At 35.8% G+C, this 12,003-nt stretch overlaps 1 protein-coding gene across 6 annotated transcripts in view; it reads right to left on the reverse strand.

Moving 5' to 3' along the window:
- The window catches only part of PIK3C2G (phosphatidylinositol-4-phosphate 3-kinase catalytic subunit type 2 gamma), a 366,119-nt gene that overhangs the window by 102,849 nt on the left and 251,267 nt on the right, over positions 1-12,003 (reverse strand). For all 6 annotated transcript variants that reach the window (XM_019936917.3, XM_019936884.3, XM_073788986.1 and 3 more), the window contains one exon: positions 11,889-11,998. In XM_019936917.3, coding sequence (XP_019792476.2) covers positions 11,889-11,998 — 110 coding nt within the window. The remainder of the gene's footprint in view (positions 1-11,888; positions 11,999-12,003) is intronic.

The raw sequence follows: 12,003 nt of genomic DNA on the forward strand, positions 1-12,003 counted from the left end.
GAAGAAGGGAAACAGACAGATAAAGGGAGCATGATTTTGTAAGAATTTCGAAGTTGTGTGAGATGGAAGTAAAAAAGACAGGATTCAAAAATCACAATTACATGAAATGTTGTAATTTGCTTTTTTAACTTAGTAATATGTTCTGGAAGAAAAACTTTATAGTAACTCATGCATAGTAAGTGGCCCCAAAATATATGTTGAATGAACAATCTACTTCAGAAAACAGAGTTAACTTATTTTTTTTTAATGATCTATCTGGAAGTATAGATGTACAATGATTAATTTAACCAATTTTGTTTTTTCATTGCAAAGACCATTCTTTCCTTACTGATTCAACTTTGTCCAGTACCAAGGGTATGTATAAACATAGGCTTGTTTCTGGTCTCTTCGTTCTGTTGTACTCTTCAATTTGTCTATCTCTGTGTTAATACAACACTTTCTTAAATAGCAAGAACTTATAATAAATCTTGAAAATTCTTTTACCTTGTTCTTTTTCAGGTGTTTTTTTTTCATGATTTTAGGTCCTTTGACCTCCCGAATATATTTTAGTATCACCTTATCAAGCTTACCAATACATAAAATAAATGTGTAAGGATTTGTAAGATATTTCATTAAACTATAAATTAATTTGGGGAGAATCAACATCTCTGCAGTATTGAGACACGCAACCACTAAACATGGCATATTTCTCCATTTAGTTGGGTCTTATTTTACATCTGTCTGTATAATTTTAGCAATTTTTTCTGTGGCTGTTTTCCATATATTTTGTTGGATTTATTGTGAATTGTAAATTCTAGCTTTTTCTAAATTTTATTTTAACTAATATTTGTTAATATATGAGTAGATTTTTAAGTCATTAATTCTAACAATACACTGTATATTCTTTTGAAATTTGCATGGACACAGTCATGTTATCTGCAAATAATGACAGAGTTTTCTGTCACCCTTTGCACTGCTAAGACCTCCAGTTCAATGTTAAATGGAAGTGGTGAGAGCAGGCATTTTTCGTCTGTTTGATTACAGAGGAAAGGCTTTTAATGTTTTACCACTAAGTATAATGTTTTCTGTAGGTTTTTAGCTACATGTTTAAGGATATTCCTTTCTATTTCTAGAGAGTTTTAAAATAATGAGTGATTCTAAATTTTAATAACTGAATTTTCTGTATCTATTTAGGTGATCATATAATATTCCCTCTCTAATTTTTTCATTACTGAGTCTTGAATGTTTATCTTGTAACCACTTACTGTACTAAATTCTTATTTCAAAAATTTAAAAAAATTATATGGAACTGTTTTATTTGTTTTCTTATTCAAGTGGAAAATAACAATATAACAAAGCTTAAATATAGAGCTGTACTAACAAGATGGAGGCATTATTATATTTTTCCTGACATTAATGGGAATGCTTATAATTTTTCACTTAAAAAAGTATGTTTATCTAAGTTTCCTTCTATTCTGAGCTTACTAAAATATTTCCATGAGGAACAGATGTTGAATGTAATCAAACACTGCTTTTCTTGGTTGGCATCTATCAAAGTTACCAAGCAATGCCTTCTTTACAACAAATCAGCCATGTCCTCAAAGTTAAAAATGTAGTTCAATAATGTTTAATAATTTCCCCCTCATTTTTATAAAACTTCAAGCCCATTTATCTTGTTCTGGTATTAGACTTAAAAAAATCCAAATTTTTCCATTATTATACATCAATATTGGACAAAATTTCCTAAGAAGGTTAAAATATGACCCTGATCATTATTCATTTCCACAGTGTTCATTATTTTTAAAGATGTCCTTTGACTTTATGAATTTATGGGTACGTAGTGCAGTATAAAACATTCATTTCTTTCTTCATCAGTAGTTCAAAGACATGAAGGTAATAATAGCAGTAAGAGTATAATACTAATCATGATTTACAGAGACCTACCATTCTCTCACTCATTCAACAAATAGTTACTGAGCATATTTTATGTGTTGAGGTGGAAAGCTCTAGGATGATAGCATGTACTCACTTTTCATGAAGGTAGGCTTATGAACCATAAATCTTAAGTTCTGATGTACTCACACTCACATAATCTCAACTATGTCTAGGCCTTATTCTTACATCGCCCAGCAGTTAAGATGCAAGACTGGAGATGAAGGATGAACTTTTACGATAAACTTAGAGTTTTAATGCAGACTTTCATCTAAATGCATCTCTAGTTTCTCAAGTGGCAGATTTAACAGGTCAGATAAAATAATGTTGTTAAATATGACCCAATTTAGGACTGGGGACCTGAGAGCAGTAAGTTTCAGGCCTCTACGAGGATCTGATTTATCCAAGTGGCAGCTCTCTGATTTATCTATTTTAATGGCAGCTTCAGCCGGATTATGCTTTGGAGTATCCTTATGTTATAAATCCAAAGCAGCATCTAGAAGGATTCAGTTCTCAAATTTCCTAAGGAAATCCCACAGGCAGTCTTGATAAACACTTCTAACTTCCTGCTAGGCACTGTTCTTTGTACTGGGACATAGAGGTAAAGGAGAGAAATCAGATTTCTGCCCTCAGGGAGTATATATCCTTTGGCAGACACTGCACTAAATGCCTTATGTTAATCTTTTCATCCTTAGAGGTGAGCAGTAAAATTATTTTGGCAACAGATAAGAAAAAGACCTCGAGAAGTTAAATGCATACCAAAGGTGACATCATTTAGAAAGTAGCAAGGAAAAATTCTAACACATTTAGAAAGTCTTTGCTCTCATTGTGGATTATTTATAATGAACAGTCTTCCAACTTTGTCTTTAAGTGAGAAATAAGCCAATAAGTGAGTATGGAATTCCCAGGTGGTAAAAAGGCACTAAAACAACGATCCTTTAATTTTTACATAGGAATAACCCTTAGACAGAAAAAAAAAAATAATTAACAGTATTTCTGGCATCTAGGGAACACAGTCCAAAGGGGCATACATTAAGATAAAATTTCTTAAGCCATAGGTCCCATCTTAAACATGTGTACAAATTCTATTCTACTTCAGAACAGATGTACCTTTTTATAGGATACAAATATTTTAAATTGCTTATCATCAGAAACAACTGTTACTAATAGGTTTCCTAGCTATGTGTGTGTGAATGGGCAATGGAGTTTATCAGTCTCAGAAAACTGGGTTAGATCCAGAGGGTCGAATCTTTCACGTCAGATTTAGCCTATAGGCGGATTTGTTTCCTCAGGTTAAATATTATATTTTTTGAACTCACATTTATATTAATATGGACTACAAATGGCAAACGTTTCTTATCTTTTTTTTTTTAACACCTTTATTAGAGTATAATTGGCAAACGTTTCTAACTGCTTCATGAGCTACCTCGGAGTAACCATTGAAGAGAGATGCCTAAATGTGTGGAGTGGCGATCAAGAGAAGGTTCTCGGGCAACCCTTGACAGGAATGTCAACAAGAGCATATGTCTATTGCTGAAGTCGTTGATATCATTTTGCGGTTTGATAGAACACTGACCTATTTCACTGGTCAGTCTCTTTAAGAGTCGCAGGGAAATATTTCTCAAGTGACTTTTTCTGTGAAGGAATTTGCATGAGAATGTTCTTATTTTACCACTGACACTGTAACTTTATCATATATAAATAGAAGAGTTTCAAGTGACTCACACTCCTCATGAACAAATTTCTTCATCTAACTCTCAAACTTCATTTTTGCTGCAGTGATTTTGGCACAGGTAAAGAAGACATTACTTTTTTTTTTTTTTTTTTTGCGGTATGCGGGCCTCTCACTGTTGTGGCCTCTCCCGTTGCGGAGCACAGGCTCCGGACGCGCAGGCTCAGCGGCCATGGCTCACGGGCCTAGCATGTGGGATCTTCCCGGACCGGGTCACGAACCCGTGTCCCCTGCATCGGCAGGTGGACTCTCAACCACTGCACCACCAGGGAAGCCCCATTACTTTTCCTTTTCTTTTTTGTATTGGAGTTACTGAGTGTCTAGCTCTGAGAGTCATTCTTAACTATTCAGAGGGAACAGTGAATTAATACAACTTTGTCATAATTTCTTTTATTCCATGAAGAAAAATAATGGTTCAGTGTTGAATTTGTAATCTATAATATATCTGACCAGCACTTTCTCATAGCTAAACCAATAAAATATGCTATCAGGATAATTCCTATTTTGTTACAAATTTATATTGGACCAATAAGTATTCAGAAGTACTCAAAATATTTTTTAACCAAAAAATTAATATTTTAAATGAATTCAATGAATAATCATTGCTGATGCAGTCTTGGTACACAATTTTTTAAAAAGTTCCTCTCTATGCACTTTTTATTTAAAAAAAATTCAAGGAAAAGAGAGCACTTGATAAATTTGGTTGAATATTTACGTAACATGTATGTACATTTGTGTGAAGACAAAAATTTAAGCTTCATGTTCTAATCTTTTAAATAAAATAGATACTAAAAAAGCGTATCTCATGTTAATCCTTGTAGCTTTGATGGCATGGTACCCTAATTTGGGAAACACAACTTTAAGCATTTAGATTTTTTTTTACTATTTTCTTTCAACTAATCCAAAGACACTACAGTTAAAGAACATCTATATTATCTGAGATTATGAGTTTTGTATGTAGGACTTTTTTTTTCCATATGATTTTGTTTAGGGTCCTGGGAAGAGCACCCATTATGCAAGAAATCAATTTTGTTCTCTTTTGAACTCATCAGTTCTGCCTGTGATCCAAGAAATTCAATTAGCTTTCAATCGTTTCATCTAGGAAACAGAGTTGATGACTAGACCATGCCATTCCCTGGGATTATCGATAGAATCAAAGGAAGTAACATATAAAAAGTTATTGTAAATAGAATAATATTATGCAAATATTATTTCAGAAAGCTTACTACCAAATAAGTAAAAAAAATGAATATATATATATGAGCCCCAAAGGTAGTAAACTACAGATAGAGAGATACAAAGGAAAACACATGTACAGATTTATGGTTCTGTGGAAAATGACTTGTGGTAAACTCTTTTGAAATCCTCTTTCAAATCCTTTTGAAAGAGATGTTAGGGATTAAAACAAGAGGCAATTTTAGAGTTTCTTATCTTTTTCTCTTTTCATTTCACTTTTTCTCCTGCTTCATAGTTTAGAATTTGGCTTAAAAAATGAAAGATTTTGCTGTTTTCCAAGTTGAAGTTTCAAGTCTTCATAATTCATCTACAAGATCAGCAAGTCTTATGCAAATGTCATCACAGGCCCCTAACTACATACAAACAAGAATTCCAGGCCCCATGGCTTTGAATACAATAAGTAATTCCTACACTTTCTTATGGAGGCTCCTTACAAAATTTAGCCAAATCAGAGCAAATGGAATAAAGAAACTAGGGAAATATTGATGGGCTGGTCTTACTACGTATAAGTACTATGCCAGTGAAATGACATTCCAGGCTTCTATCCTCCCCTCCCTCCAAAAGCTACCTTATTTTATTGATGTATTGTAAAAAGCTGTCATATCTGCAGTTTAAAAAACATAGTTTAAAAAGTCAATTTAGTTCAGATTAGTGCTTATAATGCAATATTTTAAAATGGGAAACTATCACAACTAAAGGAGAAATGTCACTTTAACTTTCCCTTTGAATCTGCTTTCTTCATTTAAGGAAAGTTGGACGTCATGATTGCTAGTTTCTTTAGGTTCTGTTTTTTTGTTTGTTTGTTTTTTCTTGTGAGTATTTATTTCTGTAGGTATCAACGGTTAAGCTAAGGCAAAGAAAAACTGTGACCCATATTTATGGAATTACAACAATCCATGAGATGACAATTTGCAAAGTACTAAAAAAAAGTCAAGAAACTTTAATGATAAAAGAACCCAGGGATCTGCATTCCTGTCCTATATTCTGTTTCTCAATTCTGAAGAGAAACCAGATAGAAAGCCATTGAATTACGTTTTGAGACATTTGAGCATAAAGAGTCTTGTCTCACCCTATAGCCACGAGAAATAAACAAGAAGGAATGCAGGGAAAACTGGGAATTTCTGGCATTGTGTCTGCACACTCTAGGTGGCTCAGAGACTCTGACCCCTGTCTTTGTGAAGTCCAGAAGCACTCTTTCTGGATGCTATCAACATTTTCAGCAGCTTCACAGATGTACTTGTTGGGACAGTCATTGTGCCTGCTCTTCCCAATGGCCCCTCATAATTAAGACTGTTCTTTCTAAAGCTCAAAGTTCAGAGAAGACGCTCCAGGCTGTTCTTTGTGAAGGGGTGGCCCATGTTAAGAATAAGGATGGGCAACAGAATCCATGATGGCTTGCTATGAAGGACCCTGTCCAGTAGGGTCAAAGGCAACTAGTTAAGTCAATTAGACTGTCTCTCTCTGGAATTTATATTAGAGAATACTGGCCAGTAGGCAAAAAGAAGTAGAATATGATAGGTAGAGATAAGCAGAGGAGAAGGTCTTCATTTCCTTTAGAAACTGGCCAGGCCATATTGGTTTTCGGAATTTGTTAGGTTAGAGTTTGAGTCCACGTATACCCTATTCCCGAAGTATACCAGATAGAATCTAGTTCTTGCTATCAAAATACCTTACTAATGCAAATAATTTGTTATTCTGAAGTTTGGAGTTTTGTTTTGCTTCAAGCTGTCTTCAAGCTACTCTTCTCTTTAGTTGAAGAGCAGGGGATCTTATACTTACTAAACCAAAGAATCTGCCTGGCAGGCCAAATGGAATATATGGGAATACATGGAAAATTTCTTCTCACATTTCTGGAGGAGGAAATGAGTAAAGTAAAAAGCATAATCTGCATGTGGGAGGGGAGGTAAGCCAGGAAATTTATGCTTAATGATCTGAGTCTGGTCTGTGAAATAGGTTATCTGTTTCTAAAGACAGCTAACCCAAGGTGTGAGAGTGACTGAAAATTCTGAAATAACCCATTTGGACGGCATTTTAATATATGGTTGCCTTTGTTGCCTAGCAGTGGGCTCGGCAGAGATATTACATGAGAATATCAATTTGCAGGGACTGAGTCATGATACTTTCTTGACTCTATTCAACAGAACGCAGCTGCAAGGGGAGTAAAAAAAGTAAGGGAAGCAGAGAGAGGAGTTGGCAATGATGTGAAAAACCTTTGTGTCCAGTAAACCAATTTTATTTTCATTTTTCTCTAAATGCCATTCATTATAATATAATTTTTTAATGCCATGCAGAGTACAGCATCCTCTGAAACTCTTATGATCAGCTCTTAACCCAGAATGTGAATACCCAAGAGTGAAGTAAGATCCTGTATTGTTCATAAATAGAGGACTCCCTCAGAGAGGCAGGAAAAGCCATTTCTTTCTTTCAAGTCTCAAACAGGGTCAAGAGGGGCAGCCTCTTAATGCTAATGCTGTGGTCAGGACTAGGGCACTTAAGGTATCCATCCACACATGCTGTGTCTCAGATGGCTTAGTCATTCATGACCCAGATCTGTGAGCTTAGTGGCAGTGGTGGGAGTAGGTGGATTTTCATCTTATTTTTATCTGTATCTTAGTAGTATCTGAATAAAAAGTGGCATGAAACACTTTTAGCTTTTCAGAACAAAGAGAACAGGGTATTTAAATATACAGGGCCTCTCAAAAGTATATCTGAGTTAATGACACTCATTGAAGCACCAAGACCAACACTGGATCCATTAATGAACTTGATTTCTTTTTGGTAAATTATGTGCACTGACATCTACACTTCAAGTTTTTCCTTAAGTTTTGATATCCATATAATGTCAGAGAACATAGCTTAAGGTAACAGTATTATTTACACAGAAAAGTAAACAAGTGCACATAATTTTTAAGGCTTCCTTGTTATTTTAAATTCAGCAGCTTACTTTTATAAATTCACTCTATACATTGTTTAAGTATTAACAAAAGAAATATTGCATAATTTTCTTTAGCATTTTAAATATCTAAATAACAGAGAGTTTAAGTAACTTTTTTAAATTGTAAAGAATCACAGTCACATTCCACTGAGGCTTCTTGAACCTTGATAATAGGTTCTTCAAAGTGCTAGATGGAATGTGTGATAGAAAAGATCCTCAACATTTGATCTACATATGCTGACCAAGGAACTTAGAGAAGAGTTGAAAAGGAAATCTCAAAACATATTAAATCATATCTAAAAAATACAGGTACATAATTGAGATTTTAGGATAAAAGATACTACTGAGACAGGCTCTTGGAAATAAATGGTAGGGTGAGTCTCATGGGAGATTTCTCTGAGAAGAAAAGTGGAAAACAATATAGAGAGGTTCAAGGCACCTGGTAATGGGCCAAAACAGAAAAAAGGAAGAAGGTGACGGTCTTGGCATCATTAATCAAATTATCCCATGGGGGTCTCCCAGGGCAGTCGTTATAGCAGATCCTGAACCAAACACCCAGGGGACACTTGGTGGTAGCACAGAGATAATAGTTCTGGGAAGGGACTCTGTCCACCAAGGCTCGGGATATTCAGGAATGAGGATTAGTGCCCAAGGAAGGTTATAGGGTCACCTTGGTGAAATTGCAGCCAACATGGGCTCTGAGGAACCTTGAGAAAACTGTGGTCTGAATTATGAAGCAGCACGTCCCCGGAAGCCTGCATATGGGAGAGGTGAATTTGAGCACACAGGGTAGAATTTAAGACCCCACACTCTGGAGCATGACTCCTGGATTCGAATTGTGGCTTTGTCTCCTGCCGGTTGTATCCTCTGGCAAATCATTTTATTTCTCTGGGGTCTCAATTTCCTAATCTAAAAATGTAGATAAAAGTGATACTATCTTATAGACTTGTTATGATGATTAAATAAGTTACTGTATGAAAAGTACTTAGAGTAAGGCTTGAAATATAAGAAGCGCTGTATTAAATGTTAGCCGTTGTTATATGACTTCTATACACTTAAATGTTTCATGTTTAGATTGTATTTTCTGTTAAATTAAACTTTTAAATATATTTTAAGGGACTAGAACTTGTTTCACATTCAGATACTTTTGGACTTTTGGAAGTGGGGAAGTGGGAATATGTCCCCTGCTTTACTTGGGACATACTGATATAAGCAACAAGCATATTTACTTAGGTGATATACTACACAGTATATAATTCAGCAATAAATGAAGCATATCATGAAATAATACATGTTCTGTAGAATTAAGAAGAAAAGAGTAGTTGGTAACAGAATAATCTGAGAAGATTTTGTGGACGAGGTCCAGAGTTTCAAGGGATGGGTAGGACTGAAAGTTAGATCAGATCCCCCCCTCTATTCTAGTAATTTTATGATTCTTAGGGAGTGTTTTTGATGAGGCTATGCATGTGAGTTAAATAGACAAAGCAGGAATGAATGTATATTGACAACGTGATCTACCCTGACAAGAATTCATCTGGGAATAATAGAGGTGGTGTGGATGAACCTTGATAAAGACAATCATATTTATAAGGTCCTCAAAAGTAAGAGGTAAGAAATGGCAAGTCAAAGACAATTATTGAAGAGAAATGACGTGCCCTAGTTTAGATGACTAGATGCCTTTTAAGTCTGCCATGGAGAACAAGTTATTTACCATAAAGTTGTAGAAAGAAGTTTAATTAACAGAACATACTACATAATATCTGAAAGTAAGAAAATTAGCCGGCAGAGATATGCAGGCAGAATAATGAGGTCTAGCTCACTGCTAGGAAGTTACTGGCTTCAGATCTACTTCCTGTATTAGTTCACATCCTCTTGAACAGGAAGGGAAGCATGAGTCGACAGAGGCAAGCTCACCCATCTCTAAGATTCTGCCCCTTACAGATCGGAGTGTGTCAGATGAAGTTGGAGGATGTGGAGGGATGGGACTCTGGCAGACAAATAAAGCCTATTTACCTTTTTCCTGTGGCCGTGGCCTGAAAGAGCTTTTTTCATCCAATATAGTTTTTTCCTTTGTTTTAAATTATAGGAGGGATAATTTGTGAACTGCAGCACTATAACTGCTTTGTCCAAGCAATGACATATCAAACACAGGTTGCAGCCCAATCATGTTTTCAACCTCCATCTTTCCTGGCCCTCTCTATGCTCCTCCCCTATCTCCCCACCCTGTCTCAATGACATGTCAATAATTGTGCCTGCCTTACTGCCGCCCACTTTAAAGAAAGGCACCCTGGTCAGACCCTGATGGGATAGCCTGAGGGGACTATTTTTGGTACCATGTTAACCCAGCCACCTCGGGTATAGTTAACTGGACAAGGGATGACAGCTAGACTGGAAGGCTAATTCCTACTCATGAGATCCCCAGAGCTCTCTTGAACTCCGAAGGACCTTCCAGGCTCTGTGAGAGATGTCCTTCTGCTTTTCCTGAGGTAGGCTGTCAGCCCTTCCTTGGGATTTCTCATGCAAGTCCCTTGTCCCCATTAGTTGAGGCAACTTGAGAGTCCCTCATCCTTGAAACCAAGGATCTGAAACACCTCTGCCAGCCTTCAAGCGAGTGTCTTTGGCCACAGACAGTTGTCAACTAATATTTGTAGTTTTCTAAGTGGATATAAACAAAAGCTTCTTTCAGAGGTAACTTTACTAGTAAAGGGCATTTTCAAGACTCAAAAAACCTACCAGACTCACCAAAAGAATTTCTAATGGTAGAATTTCAGAAGCAAACCAGATAGCAGGAAGGAATATTTTTGGCAGGGGCTCTGCCTGGATTTCCTTAATCATATATACTTTCCAATGGTAAACGTTGAAAAAACCCTACAGCATGGGATCAAAGTCTTAGCTTTGGGCCCTAGTCCTAGCTCTATTTCTTACTACTTCTTTTAATTGTGGGCAAGCCTCTTACTTCTTTGGATCTCGGTTTTCTAGTTTGCATATTTACTGTCAGAATAAATTTACTATAAGGGCTCTTCCAGCTCTAATATTCTGTGATTCTGTCATATTGCTTCTACTCAACCACAAGAGCAGCCTATACATTCAAGTTCATGAAACAGAGATTCCTTGCAAAAGTGGAATTCTCCAAGTGTTTAGGACATGCATCCCCATGAACTCCCCTGACACCCCTGGAATGGAGAGAGATTCTGCACTATACATTCTGGAAAAAGGAGAGAAAAGTAATACCTGTGTGGGAACTATAAGTACTGTTTTTTTCAAAAGGACAGAGCATATATCTATTAAAAAATATAATTTGTGTTTCCAAATTTCCAGTTGAAAATATTAGAAAAATTAAAAATTAGACTCAAGTAAGTTTCAATATCAATAAATTATAGGAAAGAGCACTGTATTTCTCTACTTAAAATATTTACTAGGATAATAATTACAGCTAACATTTATTGAGCACCTAAAATTTGCTAGCAATTATGTTATCCATTCAAAAACTGAAGTTCAAAAGAATCTTATATTATAAAATGCACCACCCTTCTGACAATAATTTTGAGTCTAACCGACCATCACTGTGCTGTGCCCAGACTCTGAACTTGATGTACGCTAGTGTTGCCCCAGACTTGCTTAATAAAAACTGTATTAAAAATAGAAGATAGTCACCAAATATTCCAATATTTCTATCATCATAGAGATGAAATTAGTGAGAATTTCAGAAACAAAAGTGAAATTAGTGAGTCCATATCTCATCATAAATCTCTTTTTTCCAAATTGTTTTTCTGGACATAGTTCAAGTAGAACAACCAATTTATTTATGTCAGCTCTTGCTCTTTTCAATGACCTCTTATTGAGTAATGTATTATATGAAGAGGCTGGTTAGCAAACAATAGCTTGCTACAGAAACACTGACTCAGGCCTTCTGCTAGACATTCACATTGCTCCTTTTCTCTCCCTTGGGAAAAAGACACAAACTTGTTGTAGAAATGACAGCTTCATACCAATGACTGTTCACCCTAAAATCACCTCAAATGTGAAACATGTGTCTGTATTCATGCATACTCACACATTCACTGCTAATCTTACTTGGTAAAATGACTTGTCGCTTCCAGGTCTGTGTCTTGTGGACGAAGGTTATTATACACATATTTCAGGTCTTGGATTCCACTTAGCTCAGGCAATCCTGCATGTAGCATCTTAG

Source organism: Tursiops truncatus, chromosome 11, assembly GCF_011762595.2.
Source record: "Tursiops truncatus isolate mTurTru1 chromosome 11, mTurTru1.mat.Y, whole genome shotgun sequence".
Classification (NCBI taxonomy): domain Eukaryota; kingdom Metazoa; phylum Chordata; class Mammalia; order Artiodactyla; family Delphinidae; genus Tursiops; species Tursiops truncatus.